Source organism: Cyprinodon variegatus, unplaced genomic scaffold, assembly GCF_000732505.1.
Source record: "Cyprinodon variegatus isolate N-32 unplaced genomic scaffold, C_variegatus-1.0 Scaffold457, whole genome shotgun sequence".
In the NCBI taxonomy this organism is placed as follows: domain Eukaryota; kingdom Metazoa; phylum Chordata; class Actinopteri; order Cyprinodontiformes; family Cyprinodontidae; genus Cyprinodon; species Cyprinodon variegatus.
In genome coordinates this window covers 660,072-688,048 of record NW_015150910.1, presented here as the reverse complement: position 1 = coordinate 688,048, position 27,977 = coordinate 660,072, and the positions used below count along the sequence as shown (strand labels likewise).

Below are 27,977 nucleotides of genomic sequence, written 5' to 3'. Positions count from 1 at the left end.
AAATAATAAAATAGTGTAAAAATATTAAATAAATTATTATTGACCCAGTTTTTTTAATGCTGACAAGAATTCGTTTGTTTCATCTTTGCCTTCACCAGGTGGCGCCCTTGCCTTCCTGTTGGCGCTGCACAGGGAAGAAGCCGTAGAAGAAGAATCGGCATTGTAAACACAGGGGATATGGCTGACGAGGGAGGCGGAGGCGAAGATAACGTTAACAACAACATGGGGAACCACCTGCAGCTTCTAGCAGGTAACCATGAGCTGCAGAGAAAGCTCTGACAGGGTCAGCAGGAGACGGTTCATGTCCTCCTCCTGATAAAAGAGCCTGAACCCAGGCCATCCTCAGCTTCTACAGCCACCACTCTTCCATCTCTGATCCCTTTCACTTTCTCTCTTTGTTTACCTTTTGAAAGCAGCCCTCTGGCTCTTATAGACAGGTTTCAGTAGCTGTGGATGAGTGATGATGCAGAAGAGAACTAACTCACTTCTCCCTGTCTTCAATTACTGGACAGACAACGAGGAAGAAGAGGAGGAAGATAACATGGAGACTGAGGACCGAGACAGCGACGAGGCGGAAAAGCCCAACGTGATCACCTTTGACCCCAGTCTTCCCACATCTCATGCTGTGAGCAGCAGCTGATGATTCACGTCATCACTCCTTTCTGCAAATCTTTTTTTTAGGCTTCTATTGTAAAATGTTCCTCCCCCTCCATCCACATTTCCTTAAACGAAGATGGTAAACATATAAAATAAACAAAGCTAAAGAAATAATACGTTTATAGTACAATTGATATGTACCATATACATGCAATATATGTTTAAACCCCAGAATATAATGTGGGGCCTTTCCTGGCTCAAAGGTTTTTCAGCCTCTAATTGGTTTTCTTTTATAACTCAGTTCTTTTTATATCCATCAAGCTTGAAAGTTTCAGTTTAGGCATTTGGATGTGAAGTTTTCTTGAAGAAGTTTCGTCTCTCACCCAAGACGCTTCTTCAGTTCTAACTAGTTGCAGGGAGTACTGAGATTTATTTATTTATTACTGTAGGTGGACAATATTGTCCATATTATTGCTAAGGAAGAAAGATGGTTAACCTGGAAAAAATATCTCTAAACTGAGGCAGTGGTCTTAGACATAACCCTCATCCTACTTACAAAGCACTTTTAGGAACAATACCCAGGAGAATCACCTCTCACCTGCCCTCACCTGACTCACACTTCAATGAGGCTTGTGACTGAAACCACTCTGAAGAGCGTGCTCCCCATCATGAGTTAGAACTGAAGAAGCCTCTTGGATGAGAGGCAAAATGTCCGGTTGCCTAAACGGAACCTTTCAAGCTTCACGATGACCTGGATGACTAAGGATCTTCACAGATCTGTTTATTTCAATCTATACTCCATCAATATTTTCCCATTTTGTTCTTGAAAAGCATCCCACAGCATCATGCTGACACCACTATGTGAAACAGTGGGGATGATGTGTTCAGGGGGATATGCAGGGTTAGTTTTTTGATGCAACCTTTTACCTATTGATGCTATTTTTACCACATAGCTAGTTGCAAACTACAAACAGGATTCTTTATGATTTTTGTTTTCACCTAGTTTCACCAAGTTTCTTTCCCTTATCCCATACATTTTTCCATAGCGAATGTCCATCAAAATGACAGATTTTCTCACCTGAGCTGTGTATTCCTTCTGTTCCTCCACAGTTACCACAAGCCTCTTGTTAAATTTTGTTTCCTTTTATTAAATATTATTATTATTATTTTTTTTTTTTTATAAATGCTAACCCCTTTGATTGTAGTACCTGGGTTCAGACATGGAGGAGTTTCACGGGCGCACAGTGCATGATGACGACAGCTGCCAGACCATCCCTGTGCTGCCTCACACAGCCGTGATGCTGGTACCGGGTCAGACGCTGCCCCTGCAGCTCTTCAGGCCGCAGGAAGTCAGCATGATGCGTAGCGTTATTCAGAAGGACCGGACCTTTGCTGTGCTTGCTCACAGGCATGTAGTGGGGGAAATTCGGGATCTGCTATATTGAATGAAATGATGCCATTTTTTAGACTTTGTTTTAATCTTAAAGGCATTCTGGATCAACAGTCCGTCAGAGTTTCTTTATGTGCTTGCAGTGATGCAGCAGAACCGGAGGCTGAATTTGGAACGACGGCGGAGATATACGCATACAGGGAGGAGCAGGAGTATGGCATTGAAACTGTGAAAGTGAAAGCTGTTGGGAGGCAGAGATTTAAGGTCCATGAGATAAGAACTCAAGCAGACGGGTATGTTTGTTTTATCCCATATAATGGGATAAAAGCATTCAGTCAGGGACTGAATGCTTTTTTTCACTTCCCCTCTCCGATCAGTGGGGAGCCACAAATAACAGAATAACAGTAGTCTTACAGAGTGCAGTATTATATTCTTCTTATTAGGTTGTAATAGAAACCTAATTAGAGAATATAGAACAAAATCCCTGGTCAGACACTAAACCCTGAAATCTAGCATTTGAATTTAATATAAGGCACCTTAAAGTTATTTACTGAGGAATCTATATAAGTTTCAATAAACTATCCTTCCTGAATCTTAATTTAATTGGTTAGTTCACAGCTAGAGGGCAGTCTAACACCTCAAGATTTCATACATGATCTTCATGAGTTCAGTTGTAGTTTCTTCCAGATGGCAACCTGAGTCATTTTAAAAATGAACATTACCTGTTGGTGTGATTCCTCAGAAGTTCTCAAGTGCAGTAGAGTCTATTTTTTTCTTTATTTTCCCATGTTTTTCTTGCACTCTACGTTTGCTTTTCATTTTTCTTACATCAGGGGTCAGCAACCCAAACTTTTCAAAGAGCCATATTGGGCCAAAAAAAAAAAAAGTATTCATGAGCTCACAGTCTGTCAGGAATTGAGCACCAGCAGAGACTTAAATACCAAAAAATGAAAAATGCCTTTGATCTGAGCAACTGGGAGAGATCCCAATAGAAAAACAGAATCCGGTCATGCCATAAGGTACGATATGAAATAATTAAACATCCCTTTAAACATTTTTCAAATGTAGTTATTTTAGGTGGATAAAATAAAGCATGGATATACTGGTTTTTTTCAGTCTGTCTATTTTTCTGTTTTCTGTAAAGAGGTTCTGGATTAAGGCGGCTTTCGTCACTGTTTTAGATCATTTTAACTACCATCCTCTTTCAGCCAGGAAATAATTGTGTTCCTTCCAATACAAACCAGCCTTTATTAAGAAATATTTCCATCTTTTTTTAGTTCTGATTGTATAATTCAAATAAATTGTTGGTCATAATCTTGTTAGAAGCTCCTATAATAGTTAGAACTCCAGAACTGAGAGCATTTAAACAATTGCTCACTTAAATCAAATCTTGGTGCTTTTCAATGATATGAATATTGCATTGTATTAGTTTAGTTTGCATTAAATGTGTTTTATGCCAGTTTTAGACATTTAATAGCTCATTGCTGCCTTTGTTCTAACATCAACCTCCTCCTGTCATGCATCCCTTTGTGTGTCCCTTTTAGAATCAAACAAGCCAAAGTGCAGATCCTCCCAGAACGAATCCTGCCAGACCCACTCTCTGTCGTGCAACTGACGTCCTTGTCCAGGGTCCACATGTCCCCCGCCTCCAAACTCCGAGCTAAGAGCTGTAAACAGGCTCAGCATTGGTTGAATCAGCAGGTCAGATGAATGTTTCGCTTCATCCCAGGACCAGGAGAATTAATTTATTAGACACTTGGAGTATCCTGCAGATTGACCTAAATTAAATCCACACAACTCATAGTTTGGATTTGGGCCCTTAGCTGGAAACAGGATGTTAGCTGCAATGATGCACAAACTGTTTATGTACATCACCTTGCTGAAGAGTTTCTACACAAATACCAAAATAATACAAATAGAATCTGAAAGTGTAGTCTGTGTGAATATGTGCTTTTAGATTTAATGGAGAGCCATGCGTATGTCAGTTACCAGGAATTTTAGTCGCAATCCTGCATGATGCTGTGTCACCATGGTAATGGTGTGTTACAGGTTATGTCCATTGCAGAGCCATTTAGATGGATAGATAGCAAGACTATAGGCGTTAGCAGGGCATTGCAGTAGAAATGGATGGAGGTTGCATCTATAAACATTATTTAGTCAATTTAATATGATTTTGAAATAGGCACAAAAAAAACCCAATATGGAATACCAGTAAGCTTTTCTGTAATTGTATCGGGCCTGCCACAGATCTGCCTGTATTTTGAAGGGGGCTGAACTATTGGATGCCCCAGCAACCTAACCGCTAGCAGAACTCTCCTATCTCTACGGTTCTGGTCCAATGTTTGTGTTGCAAATAAATGTCCAGGGTTCTGTAATCGCTCCAGATATTGGCCCTGTCACCTACGTGGCGTCCTTCAGACCTCAGAAGCCTTCAAAAATCTACTACAGATGGACCTTTTTTACTTTTAAGGGGACCTCTGATGTCTGTTGAGTTTTGTTTAGAAATATCACAATAAAGGAGGGCTGAATAGAAATGCACACCACATGTTTCATATTCTTTTTTTTTTCTACTTGAAAAAATAGCAGAGGTCTGCTCAGCATCAGTTGCTACTTAAAGGCATAGTGATGTATTTCTGTGATGTTCAAGTACGCCTGTAGTCTAAGTAGAACTTGGAGATGTTCAGGTAAAATCTGCATAGCTTAGATTCACCAGCGGTTGATTTGTTGCCGTTTACAGAGAAAGTTTCACAGTGCCAGCCTGACTCCATGGCCACCCTGGGTGTACTCCCTCTATGACTCTGTGAGTGCAGCAGGCTGCTGACACAACATGCACCATCTTTCACAAATGAACATCTCACCTAAGTGAATGTAAACTTTTTTTTCCTTTGTGTCAACCTCACAGGAGTCCCTCATGAACAGAGTGAAAAAACAGCTCCACGAATGGGATGAGAATCTAAAAGATGATTCGCTCCCGACAAACGCCGTAGGTCAGCCACTCCTCAGTTTGTTACTCATCGATCATGCACATCCCTGGATGTCTGGCTTTTGTTTGTGCTGTGTTTGCTGTCTCCTGTTTTATGTCATCCGTCTTCTCTTCCTCGGCCTTGTTTGTGTCAGACTTCTCCTACAGGGTGGCTGCCTGTCTGCCCATAGATGACGCTCTGCGGCTCCAGCTGCTCAAGATTGGCAGCGCCATCCAGAGACTCCGCTGCGAGCTGGACATCATGGACCGGGTAAGCTAAGGTCACCACCTGCTGTGTCCTCGTAGAAGTGGACAAAGTTTCTCTCCTGTTGTGATGAGATTCAATTTGCAGAGCCTGTTTTTCTTTCTGGTGTACTTCATATAAAACCAGACCTGGATTCAGCCAACAGAAGATCTAATCCAGAGTGGATTGACTGTGATATTTAAGTAAACTAGAAAAAAACCTTTACCTGCAAAACAGCCGTGAGAATGCTGTACGCTAAACTGTTAGCTGAAATTGGCAGAAACTGCTGAAATGATATGAAATAGAAGAAAAGATAAATGCTTAATTTCTTTGTTAAAAAAAAAAAACACAAGTAAGCTGAATCCAACAGCAGAAACATGCAAGGCCTGTTATGAATTAGCAGCAAACAGAAAAGCTTTAAGCCTGTCCAAAAAGAGAGCAGAATTAAGCCAGTGTTGAAAATATAGGCTGAAATGTATTAAATAAGCAGAATCAGTAAATAAATTAGCAAAAAAGACTAAGAGACTAAAACGTTGAGGAATGTCATATTGAATGAGCAGCTTAGTGTGACAGGAGTTTAATTAAAGTGTTGAAAAGTTCAAGTAGTGTAAAATATGGACACAAAATTAATAAGAAATAAGCTAAACTTGGAAAGTCAAACTTTGGTAAAGTGTTAGGAATGAGCAATAAGAAAAGCTTACAAACTTTTAAGTTTAGAAAAGCAACATGTGCCACAACACTCTAATGGGCGTGTAGCCTGAGAAGAAAGGACAGAAAACCAGAAGAATAATACTATAATAGATCCAACCCAGCTGCATGGCAAAATTCCTTTAATATAAGTGCTAGAAGGGTCTGAAGATGTTCCTTACAAAGTTTCATGTTTGTACATTAAATAATTTGGGAGAGGCATCCATTTTAAAATATGTTCTTTTCAGCCACTGTCTCCCCTCACCGCATGTACTGTACAATCTTGTGCCGAAAAAATGCCTATAACTCTGACATAATAAGTCGTATCAATATAATTCTTGCACCATTTAATTCATGAAGGATAGAGAAACAAAGCTTTAGGGCTGTTTTTGAAAAAACACAGCACCCTGTGAAATATGAGTGAAATTGAAAAAACTTGAAAAAACGGATGAAAATGTGTGTTGAACTATGTTTAATAAATTGATATCAAACTGTAGGAAAACTGTAAATCCCACACAAAGGAGGGTTACATTTCCTGAAAACTTACAAAAATACGTATGGTTGGTGTATAATTTGTATGGGTAGTTTAAACATTCGGTGAGTAAGAAGTTTTTTTGCTAAAAGTAAAATGTTTGAAAGCGCTAGAGTGGCTCACTCTAGGAGCACAAAGATTCTGTCATTGAGTTCCATTATAAAACCAAAAATCTTTAAAAAATCTTACATAGTTTGAAGCTTCACTGAAGCAAAACTGTAGAAGATAGAAAAAAGCTGAGTTAAACATTACTTGCCGAAGGGTGCGGAAACGTTTTTACATTTTTATGGTATTTCTATCTGAATGTATGTAGAAGTAGTTAAAGGGCAAAGTAGCTTAAGTTTTAGTAGAATTTTAGCAGAAGCCCATTAATTTCGATGGGCCAAAAAATGTCATGAAAAGCTTAATGTTTAAAAATTATAATAGCAGAAATTACCAAAAAATATAGCATAACCCTCCGTTTTGATACCAGAACTGTTGAATTCGGCAGAAGAATCTGGAATAGTTAGAGACGGAAAAAGAGAAACAGGAAAACAATAAACTTGATAACGTTTGATTTCATTTTAACAGAAGGAAGTTCATCAATCTCAGCAGAGGGAAGGTTTGCATTGCACACAGTGTTAAAGCGTTGTTCTAACTTTACTTTTAGCACATGTTTACATGAAACATAACAAAGCAATCTGGTCTTTGTCACCCTGGTTTTTCTTTATGTTTAAGCCCTGGATGTGTCAGGGCACGCGTTTAGTCCTGCAGACAGGTCTCCCCTAGGAGAGGAATGTCTAGAAGTCCCATCATGTTGATACAAACATCCTCATGCTCTACAGGATTCATTTGAGTAATTTGTCAATCCTTTGTAGAAAACTTTGTAGACATGTTTTGAACCCAACCCCCCCTTTAGAGGGATGGTCATTAATAATAAATCAGGTTGCCTTCATAGTATTACATTCCTGTTCTGATTAAGATCAGGGGATACTTCAGTGTGCTGGACAGAATGGGCCACACATGCTTAATAAAGCTACCTTTCTTCCTTCCTTCCTTCCTTCCTTCCTTCCTTCCTTCCTTCCTTCCTTCCTTCCTTCCTTCCTCCTATAAGAATGTTATAACATGTTAGATAACCCTTCATTATACTTTAAACAGAGGGTTGAGATGCATTAGAGTCATTGCTAAACGTTTCTCAAAGACAGTGAGTGACACATATGAGCTTCTAATTTGCGTTTATTATGTCTCCTCCTTAGTGTACGTCGTTGTGCTGCAAACAGTGCCAGGACACAGAAATTACTACAAAGAAAGAGATCTTCAGGTAAGGACGGATTTTACCCGATTTCTTGTTGTTCCTTGGACTTTAGGGTGTTAGAATATCAGACAACATAGATGGTTCTTTTTTTTTTTTTTAATGGACAATATTGCTGCTGTTTCTGACTCCTAGCTGTAAAAAAGAAATGACCAAAAATACAGCAATAGGTTCACTGCATTTCAAAAGTCTACTACAGCCTGAAAGCTTTAAAAACTCTGGATATAGTTTGACTCAATCTGATCCCCCCCAAAAAAATGCTAAGTAGTTCAAACGAGGAGTGGAAATGTAATGAAGGCATTCTCCAAAAGAGTTAGAGCTACAGATTGTGTTGAAAGTATTAACTCTGGGGGGAAATACATACACACCACGTTTTTGTAACTTTTTTCTATTTTGAATTTCACAGATTTCACTAATTTGTGTTTTTCTATCACAAAAAGTTATAACAAAAAAAAAAACATAAGCTTAAGTTTGTGATTTTAAAGTTTATGAACAGTGAGTAAGTTAACAAATGATCTGTAATGTGCTGTAAAGAAAATGATGTTCAGATGAATACTGCTGAATTTTGCAAAAATGAAAAAAAAAAAAAACTCTATGTCTCCTGCTCTGTAATCACTGTCATTAGAAAGGCATTGTAGTTGAGGTCTATTTGCCTGGAAGCTGTAGATACACACTTTTACGTCATGAGCAAAAGCGACAACTCCGCACTGACAGTCACTGTTATATAATGTCATTTTCAAGCTGTCTGTGATCTGTTTTAGGAGATGTCTTTGTTCAGAGGCGACACAAAAGCCTGAAGACATGGGAAATTGTCCAGACCCTCGCTGGATAGTTTTCCTGACACCCAGATTATCAGAGTCAACATATTATTATCTGTGCCGCCAGATTTCTGATGCTGACATTCAGTAATTACAGCTCTGTAAGGAGCACTTCCTTTGAAAAATAAGAGCTGTTTTCTGATGATGCATTTTCAATTTTGGGTCTAAGAAATACATAATTGCGTTACCATAATTATGTTTTACAACAACAAGCAGCAGAGCAGTGAGGTTTGGATTATACACTGTACTTTTAGGGTTTTATCAGGAGTTGCTGAACTGCAATCAACTCTTAGTTACTTTAAAGCAACTAAAAGTTCTGTAAAAGTAAAAAAACAATCCACTGGACTTGGTTTCCAAAGGTTTGAAGACGTTTCGCTTCCCCTCCAGGAATGTCTGGATCCGCAGTGAGTTTGGGGCTTTATATAGACAACTAAAAGGTGCTATTTTCTTCATTCTTTTAAACTCAGAAAAATTGTATCAATGGACATTTTTTTTTTTTATCTAAACCAGCTTGGATTATTATAATTTTGACTGAACCCAAAAAGGATTAATAATACAGGCTGTGTTAGTATAATATTGGAGTGAAAGGTGACCTTTAGTGCTGCATGCATATATTCTACTACATGTAGCTGTTTAGCTAAATACTGAAATTGGAAACCTCCCCAAAAACGATTCCCTGTATTGACCTTTTTAGGGCATGTTTCATATGCCATAAAGACAAGATTATTTTATCTTTGGTAAGATTAGGTTGCTGCTGATTCTTACATTTAATATACCACATGCACCTTTTCCTCCTTTTGGCACCTTCTTTTTGACTATTGAGCAGATGTGACAAGTCAATTTCCCCACTGTGAGATCAATAAAGTCTATCAATCAATAAGTAATTGACTAAAATTGGATTTAAATGCGTGATTTAAGGTTTGTTTAGGCCACGATGTTCAGAAAACGTGGGAACGCCACTAATAATAAAGATCAACCCCCTTTTTATTCACTGTCTCTTTATAATATTTCCACTGCTTCCCCTGAGCACAGTGGCTCCAGAAAGAGCCCTAGAAGTCTGGTTTGAATTTGAATGCAATACAGCCAAAAGATGATAGCAAACCAAACACTGTATTCAAACACTTGTTTGCTTTGTGCTTTTGCACATTTTGAAAATATTTAAGATTCAGCATATTGTGCAGCTCCAGGTTTTTGCCATGCATGGTCATGTGGCTGTTTAAGAGTTGCATTCAGGTGCAGAGGGATAACTTCACATTTTTACTGTTTGAAGGTATTTTTGGAGCCTTCAGTGAATCTCAAGTTTCCTTCTGGTGCTTTAGTTTTTGACTGAATCCGAATCCCAGCTCATGCCTTGTTCCATCTGCCTCTTTCTGCTCCACCAGTTTGTCCTTGTACGGTCCCATGGCTGCATACGTCAACCCTCACGGTTATGTTCATGAAACTCTGACTGTCTACAAAGCCAACAACCTGAACCTGGTCGGCAGGCCATCCACACTGCACAGCTGGTTTCCAGGGTAACTCTCCTCAGGACTCGGAGCCATACCTGTTCATTGTGTTTAGAACAACTAGGGAGGAATTCACCAATAATTAATTGCATGTACACTCCTCTGTTTCATATCTAAATTCTTGAGAACAGGGGTGTTTTTTTTTTTTTTTTATTGGGGACCAACGGGCCATGACCCCTGTTAAATTGGTCCAGACCCCTGTTCTAAAAACATACACTGCAAAAAAGAAAAAAAGTAAGTTTTTCTCATAATAATTTAATTTTTCCTTGATTCAAGCTGATAGGTTAGACATTTGGCCAGTTTAATAAGATAATATACATATAAAATAAGAACAAAAATTAATCTGATTAAGTTATTTGAAATGCATGTTATCTAATACCGGTAATCTAATTTTAAAGGAAAAGATACTCATACACTTATAAGTAAGGCTTTCCTGTTTTTTAACCAATATTTCCACTCTAACACTGAATCATTCAAATGTCTTGGTTTCAAAAATCAAAGGTATTGATTTCAGATAAAATGAATTATGTCGTACAGTTGAATTTAGGAACTGTACATATGATATTGTTGTAAGAATGAACAATAATAGAGCTGTTATTTTTACAAAATGAATAAAAAAAACTTATTTATGAACGCATAAATGATAGGTTATACTTTCGCTGAAACCCCTGCTTTGTCCGTGTAAACCCAGCATTGGAGAGGGTCTCTCTTGTTCTTTATTTCTTTAGAGTTCACTCAAGTTTTAAATGGATATGTATTTCACCCAGGCTGTGTGTCTCTAACAGCACTGAGAAGACAAGTTGTCACTGGTTGTGAGAGCATTATCTGTTTAGAGGAAGCCTATCATTTGCTTGCTGTTATGATTTCTATTATTTATTTTGTGTATGTTTTTAAAGTTAAATGACTTCGATTCAGGATTAAGATTCTGGATGCTTTTGGAAAGTTTAAAAGGTCGTTTGTAATCAGATCAGGGCCCAAAGCCTCAACAGAGATTCTTAGGGGTCAAACTAACAGTGTCTACTCCAGTGGTGTGTTTGGCTAAAAAAAAAAAGAAAATCAGAATGCAAAAAAGAACGAAGAAAGAGAGAAAACGTATTAAACAATTTAAAAAAAGTTCTTAGTTAAACTGGAGAAGAGTTATGGATTAAAGTCAAGGACAGCTTCCACATAAAATATCATCTCTGGTGATTGGTGACACTAACAAAAAGCTGTTGAAATAAATGTCCCACCACTGAAATGAGTGGTTGCTGATGTGGTTAAATCACCCTGAAAAACAATTTTGTGATTTTATTAGACTATTTTTTGGCGTATAAGGGTTAGGGTAGGAACCTCAGCACATAAACGGACTGTTTCTATGGAGGCTAGCAGCTCTAAGCGGTGAAGAATCAGCCTTTTTAACAGATATATTTCAGTCACTATCAAAAAAAAGAAGAAGCAAAGTTACCAGACAAATTCCATCGGATAGCAGAGCACACCTTTAGCGCTGTATGTGTCGGAACGGCCTGCAGAGCTGATGCCGCCACACCGTAGTAAAAAAAAAAGACATAAGTGATGATTTTAGGACATGGAAACACCACTAATTTGTAATTTTCGCAATTTTCTGATCCGTCATTATAACCTTATAATCTGCATTGATGTATGCATGCCCGTTTCTGACTATTGTGTTTTCATTTGGTCTGAAACAATAGATTAGTTTAATTGATTGTTGAAATAATCGATTAATTACAGTTCCAGCACCTCTAGTGGGTAAAAGTCACACACTGTTGCTTTAAATAAAATGGAAAATGGCCCGTTCTGATACAATGCTTTTTCAAGTCAGAGGACGTGACCAAAGTGCTTTGCACTACATTCAGTCATTCACACATTCACGCACACACTAATGGTGGCAAACTACACTGTAGCCACAGCTGCCTTGGGGCTCACTGCCAGAAGCTGTGCTGCCGTACGCTGGTGCCAGAGGGTCCTCAGGGCAATGGAGGTAAAGCGTCTTGCCCAAGGACACAACAACTATGAAGGCAGAAGCCAAGGGCTCGTACCGACAACCCTTCCTTTGCAGGCCAAATTCCTGCACCCGACACCACTGTCGCCCCTATATAAAGAGAATTGAGATATCTATGGAAAAGTATTGAACTTAGACTTAAAAACATAGAATAGAATACAGGGTTTCTGCAGGTCATTAAAAATCGTTAAAAGTCATTAAATTATTATTTTTTAAATTAAGGCCTTAATTGGCATTAAAACTCATTAAATGTGATTATCGTGGCATTTAAAATGTCTTATTTAAAAAAAAAAGTTTATAAAAACAATTTCGTCAGATATATTTTGATATATTTGCGTGGAACTGCTTCTGGTTGATTGTAAAGCCGTTTGTTCGGGAAAGAAGCTCGAGGCGGAGAAAAAGCTAGAGAATGGGAAATTGTACACATTTCCACAAAACTGGCAGGAAAACGAGGAATTCGGAACATGGCTGCAGCATGTCCAGGGTAAAGATGACGAAAGATTTTGCCGTGTATATATGAGAGTCATGAGTACTTGTTGATGTCATTAAAATTATTTTCTAAGAGCATTAAAAAGCATTAAATAAGAGCTACTAATTCCTGTATAAACCCTGGAATAGAATAGAATAGAATAGAATAGAATAGAATAGAAACATCCTTTATTGTCTGACAGTAGGAAAACTCAAAGGAAAAGATCCATTATAATATATAGTCAGCCCAAAGAAAACTTTGTTTTTTTCAAAGTAATTTGTAGACACAGTATTAGTATAGTAGTATAATGCTTAGTGTAGTGTTATTGAATTATTCTTTTTGATTTATTATTGAATTTCCCTTCACTCTCAGGTACGCCTGGACTATCGCTCAGTGCCGGACCTGCGGCTCTCATATGGGTTGGAAGTTCACAGCCACAAAGAAGGATTTGTCTCCGCCTCGCTTTTGGGGTTTGACCCGTTCAGCTATGCTTCCCCGCATCCCACAGGGAGAAGGCGAGGAAGGCAGAGGAGGTTCCCGCCTCTTTTGTGTGTGACTTTAAACCACCCAGCCCTCCTTTTCCGAAAAAAAAACAAGCCTCCCTGAGCCTCAATCTCCTGTCAGTGTTTAGCTACAAATACTTTCTTTATAGTCATCAGTGCATCACAGCAGCTGTCATGTCTGGCGAGGCATCCGTCGCATTAGTGAATGGATTCTATAAATTACAAATTCAGGGTAGATTTTATGGCGGGGGGTGGAATGATGCTTTAAAAGGCTCTTAAACTGTGACAGCGAGATGCTGCCAGTGAAAAGAGAAGGAGACTGATCTACTGGGTAGAATGAAAAACGTGTTTAAAATGCCTGCATGCAGCAGTCACACATCTAGCAGTTATCTCTGTATTCAGGGAGGCTCAGACACGTAATGTTGGCTGATTTCATTGTGCTTTATGATCTCAACTGTTCTCTTCCAGCATTGTAGAGTTTAAACTGCATCCAGCTGGCGCCTCTCTACTGCAGCCACTTTATTCAGTGAACTTAATCTATTATAGAGCAGCGAGGAGAAGCCAAATGACCTGAAGTTCTTCTCATTAAATTAGGATATCATTGGAAAGTTTATTTATTTCAGTGATTCTGTGATTATAGATTAAGCACAGTGATTTATTTTGTCTGTTTATTTCTATCAATGTTGATGATTTTGGCTTATATAGTTTATGAAGAACATTCTAAGAGATAAGCTTGAAATAAATAAAAATAAGGTGAAAGGAATGCAGAAATGTCTGTTTGCTAAAAGGTTTGCTCATGTGCTGTAGAGTAAGTTTGCTCAGTACTTGGTCAGGGGTCCTTTTGCATCAGTTGGTGGATTAATGAAGGCCTTCAGGTCTTAAGGAAACTCGAGTTGCTTGGAGAAAGGTATGCATATATTCTACTACTTCATCACCCTGTCAAGGGCGAGGTCCCTGCCGCTAATGCACCTTTTCATCCATAATTTTTCCTTCCACCAAACTTTCTGTGTAGTTCCTTGGATCAGGCGCTATAGAAGCAGAGTATTCTGCAATGAACCCTTTTTTGCTAATCTTCTGTAATATTGAAATCTATACTAGGGTTAAAAAAATATTATATATTAAAAAAAAAAAATCATTTTTTCTTTTTTTTTAATTATTTTTAAATGTTTTAAATTTCTATAGATACTTTAGTGTTTCTTAGCTTTAAGCCAAAATCATCAAAAATTACAGAAATAAACACTAAATATTTTCGCTGGGTGTTGGCTCTTTCTCGATTCAGTTATTGAGATAAACAAAGTTTTCAACAATATTCTAATTTATTAAGATGCACTCCTGTATGTGTAGATCTGTGATAAGGGGCTATTTTTGAAATGCTAGATCTGATGTATTTTTGTATGCAAGAGGTTTTTTGGGATTAATTTCACATTTGTGCTGATTTGTAAAGAACCTGTAAAGGTATTTTTCTTTTTTTTATCAAGACAAAAATCAGAGATGTTAGTATCAATGGTTGTAATTATGTTTTATGTACCTGATTAAAATCAGCTTGTTTTGCATGTACCGGTAACAGTGGGTGGTTTTCCCATCTGATGATATGCTTCAAGGAGGGAGCTTTACGTGAACGTTAAATATGTTTCAGGGGCTCAGAGTGGACTTTGTATAAAAGTCAAAGCTGATTAAAACAGAGAGCAAAGCGGAGTGTGGCATTTTAAAAATCTCTGTGCCTGTTTTACTGCTTGTTTTTCCTTTTAGTTGCTTTGAACAAATCTGTGAAGCAGTCCTGAACGCAGGCAGATAAACAGCACCCCGGTGATAAGATTCACAGCTTATTGCTTCATAGTTTCTCAAGTTTGTTTTCCTTCAGATTCTGCAGCTTTACAGCAAATCCCCAGGTCATTTGTGTGACCATAATAAAACAAATGTATCATATGACTGTTATTCTTCAGATTTTAAGATTATCATTTATTTCCCAAAATTTTTATGGTTTTAACAATTGTTGAAAGCATTATCATTTCATCAATAAGCAAATGAGAGATTGTATAAAAACTGAGAATGTTGGTCTACAAAATACTTGTTCTTGTTTATGGATGAAAAATGTTCTTATGGCATTTTCTTCTCCTTATTTGCTATGAAAGAGGATTATTTACACCACTCATTTAATCATCACCCAGATATCAGCAACTCAGATTAGAGGAACACTTTGCATGTTTTTCTCTCGTTCATCTTTCTTGAACAATAAAACTAGAAGTCTACAGTTTGTGTGTGCATAATTTCAGTACAGAAAATCTCTTACACGGTGGTTTTCAAATAAGTACACAACTTTGAAATGGTTTGGGTAAATTGCCCATGTGTTTTCTGGATGTTTGAGTATTTAAAACTTGAAGTGGGTGACATTCAAATTCCTGAATGTGAACCACAGCATGAAAGAAGTCCTCATAAACCTTTGGATGTCATTACAACATTCACAGGATGCTAAAGTGACTGCCTCAATAGTCAAAAAAAGATGGCAAACATTAAGCTGCAAATTAAGCCTTCAATTTAGAACTAAACCATATTCTTATTTTTAAAATGTAGGGGAAAAAAACAAGCAGTTGAAATTATGTATAATTTTCCTCCCGATTCAAATTAACACATTACATTGTGTTAGTCGATAATGGAAAAGCCATTGTATTGCATTGTGTAAGCCGCTTTACACAAAACTGATGGTAAATCATTTGTGAAGATACCATATACGATCTAGGTCTTTGTCCCTTCTCTTCACTGCATACTCTTTACTTGAGTTAAGAGTTCAAACTAACATGATGGGATTTTCTGCTTATGACATTGGTGTCTTTTTCATACTTCAGATCACATATGTAGAAAGTGTGTGTGTGTTGAATCTGCTAAGGCTCTAAAGTGTTTTGACAGTGTAAATGTAAACAATACAATGTAAAAACCAAAATTATCTCCATTTTAAACTTAAATAAGCTACATTTCATCAGCTATCAGCATAGTTTGAGGTATTTATGGATCATGGATCATATCCACGGATCCACAGTTAAGCTCGAGGTCTGTTTTCATGCCAAAAAGGATAAAAAAAATGCACATAGAGTTAGTTGCAGTAAAAGCTGAGCCAATAACTATGTCTTCCTATCTATGACAAGAAATTGTTGACACCAGAACAGCTGATGTCTTCAACCAGGAGTCCAGATGATACAGTTATAAAAAAAAGGAGAGAGAATATAAACTTAGATGTCGAAGTAACGTAGCAGAGTGTGGAAAAGTGTAATTTTTGTCCTCCAGCAGCCTAGGCCTATCATCTCAGCTGCTGGAGAGAACCCTAGACGAAACAGCTGGGTTTAGAATTAGGGAGGATCAATTTAGATCTACACAATATTTTTATTTTAAAAATGTAGGGAAAAAAAACAGGCAATTGGAAATTATGTGTAATTTTCCTCACAATTTACATTAATGCATTACATTGTGTTATTCAACCACGGAAAAGCCTCATAAAACTCATTAAAAGGTGCACTTATAACATGAGGCAATACGAAAACAGTGTATTGTATCTTCTGTGATGTTCCTGTTAATCCTATTTGTGTCCTTTTTTTATTCATATAGGAATCTTGAAGCCGGGTGTTTTTCTGAGCAGATCAGTTGCCGGGTTCCATAAAAGACCTCTGCTTGTTTTTCCGCATCATTTATTGCACCATTGGGTAAAAATAAACTCTCAGTTACAAGCAGAGACCACGGTTTGTTTTTCATGTTTCTTTCCAGAGTGTTGATCACAATCCAGACTCGTACTCAGAACACATTGAAATAAACCTGACTCACCGCATGTGTCTGTATGTTTATAAAGCCAGGATACATTAATATAGTGATGCTTTTAAAGAAGCTGGTAGAAGGTCCTTTTTAATCGTACAGAAAGGTCACCATATCCCTTTTTTGTCCAAAGCTTTCATGTGTGCACATGATGTGATTTTGGTGTTCTTGCAGCTGTGGTGGATACACATTGATGCAGGCACATTAGAAGTAGTCTAATGAGTCTCTGTGAGTGGGAGAAGAGATATCTTGTGATTACTAATCACAGAAATGCATTTGTTGTACCACTTGAGTAATTTGTCATGTATTATTTCACCAGTAAAATTAGCTTTTGTTATACCCTTGTTTAGTGGCTCCAGCAGCCGCTGTTTTTTTTCTTTTTCGTTTTTTTTTAGACTAGAAGTTAACTAGACTGACTAACAGTTTGTGTTGAAAGTATTAACTCTGGGGCAAAATACATACACACCACATCTTTTTTTCTATTTTGAATTTCACAGATTTAATTTCACAAATTTTTGTTTGTGTTTTCCTATCACATAAAATAATAACAACTCTGCATTTAACCCTTGGGGAGCAGTGGGCTGCCATTGTGTGGCGCCCGGGGAGCAGTGTGGGGTTAAGGGTCTTTGCTCAGTGACCCAGACTGGCAGTCTGTGAGCGGCAGATACCACATACAATCTAGGTCTTTGTCCCCATCTTAAGGGGGGAACGCCGCATACTTTTTACTTGAGTTAAGAGTGCAAACTAACATAATAGGATTTATTGGTCTTCACATTGGTCTTTTTCATACTTCAGATCACATATGTAGAAAGTGTGTGTGTGTTGAATCTGCTAAGGTTCTAATGTGTTTTGACAATGTAAATGTAAACAATACTATGTAAAAACCAAAAATATCTCCATCATTTTAAACTTAAATAAGCTACATTTCATCAGCTCTCAGCATAGTTTGAGGTACTTATGGATCACGGATCATATCCACTGATCCACAGTTAAGCTCTAGGTCTGTTTTCATGTCAAAAAGGATGAAAAAAATGACATAGAGTTAGTTGCAGTAAAAGCTGAGCCAATAACTACGTCACCCATCTATGACAAGGAATTATTGACACCAGGACAGCTGATGTAGATAAAATGATCTAAAAAAAGGAGAGAGAATATAAACTTAGATTTCGAAGTAACATAGCAGAATGCTGAAAAGTGCAATTTTTGTCCTCCAGCAGCCTAGGCCAATAGCAGCATAAAGATAGAGATAGCTCAGGATAACATGAGCCACTCTTACTATAGGTTTACTAAATAGGAAGGTTTTAATCTTGATCTTAACATAGTAAATATGAATAAGAAAAAATTCTAGAACAATATTTTATGCAACTTAAATATAAAACATATATAGTGCCCCACAAGTATTAAAACAAAAAATCTTGACCATAGGTTGACAGATGGAGGGGTTGGCTTTGGGCCCCTCCTCTAATCTGAACTTAGAAAAACTGGCTTCCCCCCAGTCGGCATTTTATTTTTCAGAATTTCATATCTCCAAAAAGATAAAGCAATGATCAAAGGATATCATCTCTAAAAAATATAGTTTTTTATTTACATTTGCACAAAGACATTAGCATCTTAACAGTTATCAGTACAATGTTCAATCATCTGTAGAAAAGCCTTTATTTGTATTTCAGAAACCTACTAATCTATTACTGAAAATCCTTTTGCAAGTTTCATCCTATATTCAGACCATTCAGCCCTAAAGCTATGAAGGCATGTTTGCAGAGATATATAATAAATCAAATCATAATTTTAACTTTAATGTGTGCAAAATTGCTTGCAATAAATACCCAGTTAATCACAATATGCTGAGACAAACTCTGCTTGCCAATATTATATGCAGCCATTTGGACAGGCTTTTAGCATATCATATTATCTCCCTATGTTTTAGGTAAATCTTAAAGGGCCATGATTCTAAAGCTAAAAGCAGATAGTGGGATCCCCATTAACAGAGAAAGGGAAAATAAGTGTGAGGAAAATGTAGGTCAATCAATTTTTTTTGGCCACAATTTCATGTTTTCTTTATGATATTGATACCATCTCCATAAACTCTTCATTAGATTGAAGTCCCATTCTTAAATTAAACAAATCCATTTAAAGTAACTATCAGCAGAAGATGATTTTTGGGCTGATCAGCATGGTCTGATTAGGTGTAACCAACACTTTCCTTTTATAAACAGTTCAAAAAGGTTTTGGCTTATTCTAATCTTGGTCATTCTAGTCTGCTGAAACAGATGTTTTCTGCTTGGATCAATAAAAACAATGAACAGGTTTCCCCAGGCACTAATTGTTTTCTTCACAGTTGATTTTTGCAGTCTAGTGCTTGCATCAGACTGACTGACACTTTTTGGCATAAAAAACGGATACACACTATAAATATAAGCTAATATTAAATATTTGAAACTTTTTCTTTTTTTGTTTGTTCCAACAAGTTCAGTTTGACCTCTTAAAGTGCTGAAATAATCAGCTGATAATGACTTATTTAGCAAATATTGCCTGATTAAGCCTGCAATGAGGCTGCTATGCTTCACTTGTACTTGAAGCTTTCTTACTCTCTTCTCTGATTCCTTCCTCTGTAACTTTACGACAGTCTGTTATCTCTGATCCGGACTCATCATCAGAGAGCTCCCCTTCAAGTTTATCGTCCCCTTTTTTGTGGTTTTCCTTCTTTCTGTTTTCAGAAGTCAGGCAGGCTTTACTTCTGTCCCCTCGCCTCCTGCTCAGGCCGTTCCTGGCCAGGCTCCTCCTGACGGTGGACGGGTCCACCAGGGTCCCGCTCGTCACCGCCAGCTCGGAAGTGATGTCGCTGCTGGACATCTTCTTGTTCTGTAGGCAGATGAGCTTGATGTGCCGCTCGTCCGCTCCGCTCAGCTTGCGCGGTCGGCCGCTGCGCTTCTGGTCCTCCACGGTGCCCGTCTTCCTGTGTTTCTGCAGCAAAGCCTGGATGGCGCTCTTGGAGACGCCCGTCTGTCTGGCTATCTTGGCCTGTGAGAGTCCCTGCTGGCTGAGGCTCACCACCTGCAGCCGGGTCTCTATGCTCACTTTACCCATGGAGCTAAAAGTCTCAGCTCTTCTAACGGGAACAGGCCCAGTTCATGGTCCAAACAGTCCATCCGAGAGGCTTTAAGGCCCCACGCAGAAGGAGCAAACCGTGGGCCAAAAAAGAGGACAACAACCACGCTTTTATAGAGGAACCAATGTGTGAGGAGGATACTGTGAAGCACAATTGGACAGCCATTGATTTGGAAACCAAAGGAAAACAAAAACATGCCCAATTCCTGCTTCCTCTTCTTGAAATTTGTTATAGCGGTTGGCAAAACGTTAAGTGAGCATTACCGCCACCAACTGGTAAGGAGTGTGAACCACATGGCAAAAAACTATACCCCGTTATACAATTTTGTTCTGTTTCAAAAACTCAAATATAACCTGATATCTCTCCTTCCTCATTCCTTTTGCAGTAAATCAACAATCATGATTCCTGCTGGAAATCACATCTTCTTTAAAAGATAAAAACAACCCATGACATTGTTGCCAACTAGTGGTGTGGAGAACTAGTTTCCGAATCGCAACAATGGATTGAACGAGAGGCTGTTGAGCCTTGCAGCAAGAAGGTTCTGGGTTCGATTCCCAGCCTGGGGTCTTTCTGCATGGAGTTTGCATGTTCTCCCTGAGCATGTGTTGGTTCTCTCCGGGTACTCCGGCTTCCTCCCACAGTCCAAAAACATGACTTTTAGGTTAATTGACTTGTCTAAATTCTCCTTAGGTGTGGATGTGTGCGCGTGAATGGTTGTTTGTTCTATTTGTCTCTGTGTTGCCCTGCGATGGACTGACGACCTGTCCAGGGTGTACCCAGCCTCTCGCCCATAGACAGCTGGAGATATGCACCAGCGCCCCTTACGACCCCACTCGGGACAAGCATGTCAGATAATGATTGGATGGATGGAGTGAACGACATAGCTGGGATAAAAGCAGCTATTGTAAACACTGATAGCTAATAGCCCCATTTCTATTCCTTAAACAAGAAACACATTAAAAGAAATATCAGTAGAAACTAATAATACATTTTCGGTGTCCTTACTTGTAAATCCAAGTTGTAAGAAACAATTTATTGTGTGGGATTCATTTGAAATTAGCAAGAAAAGTGTGCAACAGAATTCATCGGATTAATCGTGATTAATCGATTATTGAAATAACCGTCAACTAATTTGATAATCGATTACCTGAAGTATAGATACTTTAAAACATGCCTTTAGGTGACAGAGCAACCCACGTAGAGCAGCAATTACCGTATACCAAAATTGTAAAATAAATAAATAAACATGTTTCATTTAAAGGAATAGTACACCCAAAACATGATTAGCCTTCATTTTCTACTCATCCCCATGCTGAACAACACTCTGGAGTACTTTTTTGATATCTCAAATGCATCTGGAGATCTGGGAGGCTTCTTGCTGTCTGCTGACATTCAAATAATGGAGGTCTATGGTGACCGAGACAGAAAGGTCCATAAAAGTCCACAAAAAACGTGTCAATATTCCTCCATTCTGCTCGTCCAATGTATTCCAAGTGTCCTGAGTGGGTAGCATCCAGAATTTACTCGAAACGAAGTCATTTAGAATGTTTTTAGAGCATAAACAGTAGTGTATAGGATTTCCTGAAAGCGCGCACATGCGCGCTCACGACGCTACGGAAGCCGGCAGACCAAACCAGATGAAAGTGCGCATTCAGCGTCTGCTCTGCCAATAATGCAAGCGTAGAAGAAGAAATGTGCTGTTTACCTGTGCAAAGAAAGAAACAACGAAAGAAAAATGTCTGAGGACTTCAGTGTTGAGGAAGAGCATGAGTTCTTTGCTGAGCTGAATGCGCTGGTTTGGTCTGCCGGCTTCCGTAGCGTCGTGAGCGCGCATGTGCGCGCTTTCAGGAAATCCTATACACTACTGTTTATGCTCTAAAAACATTCTAAATGACTTCGTTTCGAGTAAATTCTGGATGCTACCCACTCAGGACACTTGGAATACATTGGACGAGCAGTAAGGAGGAATATTGACACGTTTTTTGTGGACTTTTATGGACCTTTCTGCCTCGGGCACCATAGACCTCCATTACTTGAATGTCAGCAGACAGCAAGAAGCCTCCCAGATCTCCAGATGCATTTGAGATATCAAAAAAGTACTCCAGAGTGTTGTTCAGCATGGGGGTGAGTAGAAAATGAAGGCTAATCATGTTTTGGGTGTACTATTCCTTTAAGATTTAAAAAAAAAACAAAAAAACTTTTTCGTCTCTCAATATGTTCCATTCAGAACTCCTCAAGTTGAAACATTTTAGTTTCAGCTGGTTTAGTTTCGTAAAAATAAATCTTTCAAGAACCTTTTACTATTTCATTAATAATCAATTCATTGAAAAAATAATTGACTTATTAATTGATTTTCAAAATAATCATTAGTTGCAGCCCTAAAATATATTTATAAGGCATTTATAGTCAATACATACATAGTGTCTGTGCACATGTAAATAAATATTGATTGCCTGTATAGCACTTCTGGATAGATGCAAACTACATTTTGTTGTTTTGTAATTGTGATAATGTAATGACAATAAAGTTGACCTCTATTCTATTACACTGGCTGTGTACACCAGGCTAGGATTTATAGGAAAACAGCTACCTAGTCAAGTGCAGGCTGACTGTTTGGGAATATTGTCAAAAGGTTTAACCTTGATCCTGGATTGCCCTGTTTTAGATCCACACATCTTCTCATCAAGTCTGGCCAGCACTCCTATCCAAGCTGAAAGAAGAGCATCCCACAACATGATGCTGCTACCACAGTTTTGTTTGTGTGTGTGTTTCATAAAACTAATCACAAATTCATCTACTTTTTACATTTCTGCAGTACTTTTTGTTGTTCTGTCATTATCCCCATAAAATCCACAACGTTCATTATTAAATTTTGAAAATTGAATTAGGTCAAGAGAAAGACACACTTAGGCAGAGCAGTGCAACACCCTATAAATTACATTAAATGTTTATATTATTATTCTTTTACTTTTAAATGACCCAAGAAAAAAAAATCAGAAACCATGGCTCTGATATTTTTATTTCTAACTTGTTCAGTCTACTTAATTTTATCACAACAAACATGTACAAAACTGTTTATGTTTATTCAAGACATCAAACCTTTCAAATACAAGACTTTAGCTCTTTACTTTTTCATGTATAAAAACGTCAAAAATGAAACACAAATCTAGCAAATGATTTAACAATCTGAATCTAACTCAAGGGACTATGGCTTTATTTTTTTGTAATTGTAGCAATTTTAACTAACCTTCGTATAAAAAAAAATGTTAAACACTGTGCAGCTGAGAATAAGAAGCAAGTCCAGTCCCATTCAGGTTTGAGAAATAGTCCATTATGTTACAAAAAGTTTTCACTGTAGTCAGTCTATGGGAGGCCTTTGAAGAGTAAGATCTTCTTTACTTTATCTCCACGTTCGTCCTTTGTTTATGGCAGAATACTATAATCCCTTTGAGTCTGAGGCACTTTTAAAGCTCATATACAAAGTGCTGAGAAGAGTGGCTTCCTCATGCATTGGGTCCTTACCAATAGAAAGTGGCCGTGGACACAGGAGCTTCACCAGCCTCCTTGGAAACTCCCCACAGAATAGCAGGTAGATGCAGGGATTGGCACAGCTGTTCAGGCTGGCCAGCAGCATCAGGATGGTGAAAATTGCAGCTGCAAGGGCATAAATGAAAACATGTAATGGGTTTTTGCAGGAAAATCTGAAAGCAAGGTTTTCCTTATTGAAAAAAAAAAACATACTAAATAATTTACTTATAGAGCAAACTAAACTTTGGCTTAGGGCATAAACCTGCTAACCTCAGTTTGCTTGACCTCTAACAGAGAATATAGATCCTGAATGAAAAAGCTAGTAATATTTACAGAAAATCTTTATGAAATTTAAAATTATCTAATTTTTTATTCAATCAAGGATTTTATTTCAAAGGAATAGCTACACCAACTGTAAACAAGCAAAAAATATTAGTGAATATTTGTAATAGAATTGAATAAAAAAAGAATAGCCCTCTCTCTCTGGTAATTTCTCATCTATCAGCAGCAAAGTGATAATGCAAATTTAACACTGAATGAATTCCACTTTTAAGTATTAAAATAGGAAATTAAATCATTAAAATAAACCACTGAAATAATTGTCCTTGAATAAATGTCAGTTTTTATATCCATGTAAGACTAAAGATTATTCAATTTGATGTAAAAAGGTGACATAAAAGAAACTTTACAGCAATAAGTACACAATCTTGTCCAGATAATGTGAACCTGAACCACCTGTGTCCTTTGTTCAGCTCCAGCCAATCTACTCAGGGGGTGCTCCTTCTTCCAAGCCAATCATTTTGCAAGATCCATTCATTTAGCTCCTGGCTTAGCTTCTCTCTCCTACACGCATGCAAACTTTCACCCACCTTCACCCCATCCCCTCCCTCATTCTCAGTCTAACACACCCTCTGGCTTATTCCACCACCAGTGTCCAGGGCCCAGGGGAAGACTACTGCTCACACTGAGCCTGGTTCTGCTAAAGGATTCTTCCTGTTAAAAGGAAGTTTTCCTCTCCACTGTCGCTACATGCATGCTTGGTGTGCAGGATTGTAGACAGTTAATAAACCCTCACAATCAGCTGGTTTTCCTAATGTCCTAAGACAGAAACATTTTTGAACAATCTGACTGTGTTTCCTTGTATAAATGCATTTAATTTAATTGAATAAAACATTTCTAATTGCAGCTTTTCTCTGGGTGAGTCTTTCCAGGTTGAATTGGCATGTAACTCTGCTCTCATCGTCTATGTTCTTGTCCTTGCAGCTTCATAATTTATAGGCAGCCCACTAATCACCGAGTGACAATTGGAGCCACATTTCCTGTTCTACTCTTTAACTTACTAAACACTACTATTTGATACAACAGTTGTTTAAAAAATGTATATAACCAAATCATTCAACATGAAAATAGATACATGAAGGACTTTTACATTTTATGTAGGAGAATGCATTTATTTATCCATTTTTAAATGTTATATTCATTTGTTGCAGGAGATGATTGATCTAGTTTTGCTGACAGATGTTTTGTTTTTATTTTTTTCTGGCATTTTAATTAGGTTATAATATCCTGCAGCACATGGAAATATGAAAGATTTAAAAGCATAATGAAATAATTATATACAATTTTACAGTTTTCATTTATGTAATTGTGTATGCTGTAAGTTATAAACAATTAGAAATTAATTTTGACTAATTTTTTTTTATTTATTTAATGCATTTTCTCAAGATATTACTTAAGCAATAATTGAAATTCTTTTCTAATATAATCTCTGGCTGTAGGCTCTATTAGTAAAAAAGAAATAATACTACCAATACAAAAAACAGCTACATATTTTGATTTTAACACACAATGAAAACAAATTATCAAACCATGTTTACCATTTAATTCTTTATGAAGAAAAAAACAGGTAAATTGTTTTTTTGGGTTTTTTTTTTACAATGAAAACAAATGATAAAATTCTTTATTTTTTATAGTTTTAAATACTAATGTAATATACTAATTATACCAAATTAAAATAAATACCAATCAAGTGATTGGCTATATGTTTTTATCACCTTGCATGAAACCCAAATACATATTTTAATAGATTTTGAATAGAATTGGAACCCAAATCAGCTTGTGTTTAAGGCTACATTCATACAGTGAGAAACAGAAGGAGAGAGAAACCAGATGTTGTATGTAACTTACTCTCTGTAGGCGCATGTGCGTCCCAGGCGGACCACAGCTGGACGGTGAAAAAAGGAGCCCAGCAGATAATGTAAGCCAACACAATGACCACTGTCATCTTCAGTGTCTTCACCCTGGCTTTAGACATCCCAGCCGCTCCGCTGGCTCTGGATGGCAGGGGGAGACCTACGGTTAATCCCTGCTTATGAGGCTTCTTGGACAGGTTGGTCTGAATGGCTCTGCAGATGCGCACCTGGCAGAAAACAACTGTAGAAACTGGCAGGATGAAAATAACCAGAGTGGTCCATGTGATGTAAGTCTGCAGCCCCCACGGCTGGATGAATTCCGCCCAGCAATCAAACACACCGGGTGAGATCTCCACTTGGGAGAAAATAAAAACCTGCGGCAAGCTGCCCACCAAAGAAACTCCCCACGCCACGCACACGGGGACGTTCACTCTGGTGCGCGCCCGCTGAAACTTCACCATCGGGTTGCAGATGGCTTGGTATCTGTCCAGCGTCATCACCACGATCATATAAGTGGAGGAAAACATGCCCAGGACTTGCAGGTATTTCACAAGTCGGCACAGAAGGTCCGGTCCCACGAACCGGTCCGTGATGTCCCACATTAGCTGGGGGCACACCTGGAAAAAGGCGACCACCAGGTCCGCCAGGCACAGGTGGAAGACGAAGACGCGCATGCGGGACATCTGCTTGCGCTGCCTCCAGAGGAGCAGCAGCAGGAGGCTGTTGAGGATGGCGGCAGTCAGGAAGATCACACCGAGCAGGGCGATTTCCACCCGGGCCAGACCCTCGTCGCGCGGAACATCCTGGGAATCCACGCTGTTATTTAGCGCACGCATTGTGCATTCAAACTTAGAAATTAATCTGTCTGCAAAAAAACTACAAATGTTTCCATTTAATATATATATATATAAAAAAAAAACAATAAAAACTTTTCTAAATTGACTTATCTACATTAAATTCTACTATTTCGTCCATAATACCTGAAAAAAAAATAAATAAAAAATCCTCCGCCTTTATAACTTATCTTAAGATGAGGCTCTACTGAGGTTGAAGTCTTGTTTGGTCTCCTCTGCTATTCCCCCAGTTCTTATACATGAATAACTCTGGGTGGAGCTCCCACTTATTAGGTCACTGCTACACACGTTGAGTATATTTACTTAGATTTTCTTTATGCTTATGGTTTACATACAATGAAAAGAAAACTGTGTGCCATAGTAAAAATAATGATGTGTTTCCAACACTTAACTAGAAAGGATGAAATAAGACAATTTCTCAGAATACTGAGAGAAAAAAGGCAAAATAACTTCTAGCCTGAAATGGTCAAAAACAGGAATATCCTTTAAATTTCAGAATTTCCATTATAGCACTAGATGTACATTTGGGTTGTTTTGGTGGAAGTAAAGGTTAAGCTCTTTGCCAGCCTCTAGTATTTTAAAGCTTCTGTAGGTATTTCATTTATTCTCCCTTTGCCTGCTAACATAATCTGTCCCCACAGCATGATGCTTCCAACACCATGCTAAATGGCCAGATCTTCAAGAGAACATAAAAAACTAAATTGTGTTATGACCTTTTTATGTTATATTATATTTTATGTGAATATAATAGTCATACCACTACCTCACCATTGTTCCTTACCTACTACACTTTAATGTAAAAGTCAATCCACCTGTATATAAGCCATCCTGATTGTACATGTCACCTCAAATATCTGTTATCTGTGTTACTCCCTTGTATTTTTAATTTGTTTATTTCTTTTTTATTTTTATTTTTTATTTTTATTCCTAATGCACCTTTTCCTCCTTGTTTGCATCTTCTTTAATTACTATGCCAATATGTGACCAGTGAATTTCTCCGCTGTGAGATCAATAAAGCTCATCTAATCTAATCTAATCTAAACCTGCCTTAAGCTTCTCTTAATCTTTCTCCCTCCGTGTTTTGGTCCGATAATGTTTCCTCACTAATTTGCTTAAAAATAAACTCCAGGGCCTATAGAGAAAAGCTACATCAAAGGGGTGACATTGAGGGCAAATGTCAGAGTAAAGGACCTTATGTAAGCTTCCCCAAACCTTCAACAGTCGTATTTCTAAAACACTGAAAACTTTTTATCGTTTACATTCCACATTACCATAATGCAATACTTTGAGTTGTTCAAATCACAATACAATTTAAGTGTTGTAGTTTTAAGGTTTAAAACTGTGAAAAAGATGGTCATAAATTGTTTTGCAATGCACTGTTCTTTATGCATACCTAAGAAGTCGCCCACAATGATGATTTAAGTTCCTATCTTTTTCATCTCTGAGGTTTGTAAAGCAATGTTGGAGACCTTTCATCACCAAAAACTAAAGAACGTGCA

At 37.8% G+C, this 27,977-nt stretch overlaps 2 protein-coding genes across 2 annotated transcripts; one reads left to right on the top strand and one right to left on the bottom strand.

Moving 5' to 3' along the window:
* Positions 1–114: 114 nt before the first annotated feature.
* Positions 115–13,077, top strand: crbn (cereblon). Its single transcript, XM_015389418.1, has 11 exons — positions 115–250; positions 513–625; positions 1,803–2,005; positions 2,131–2,280; positions 3,532–3,688; positions 4,725–4,787; positions 4,890–4,974; positions 5,105–5,220; positions 7,648–7,712; positions 9,904–10,035; positions 12,867–13,077. Exons 1-11 carry the CDS (start codon positions 178–180, stop codon positions 13,048–13,050), a joined length of 1,341 nt encoding a protein of 446 aa, XP_015244904.1. The 5' UTR covers positions 115–177; the 3' UTR covers positions 13,051–13,077.
* A 9,981-nt stretch (positions 13,078–23,058) lies between these two features.
* Positions 23,059–26,511, bottom strand: LOC107094007 (vasopressin V2 receptor-like). Its single transcript, XM_015389399.1, has 2 exons — positions 25,620–26,511; positions 23,059–23,558 (listed from the first exon to the last, which is right to left on the bottom strand). Exons 1-2 carry the CDS (start codon positions 26,458–26,460, stop codon positions 23,341–23,343), a joined length of 1,059 nt encoding a protein of 352 aa, XP_015244885.1. The 5' UTR covers positions 26,461–26,511; the 3' UTR covers positions 23,059–23,340.
* Positions 26,512–27,977: the final 1,466 nt, after the last annotated feature.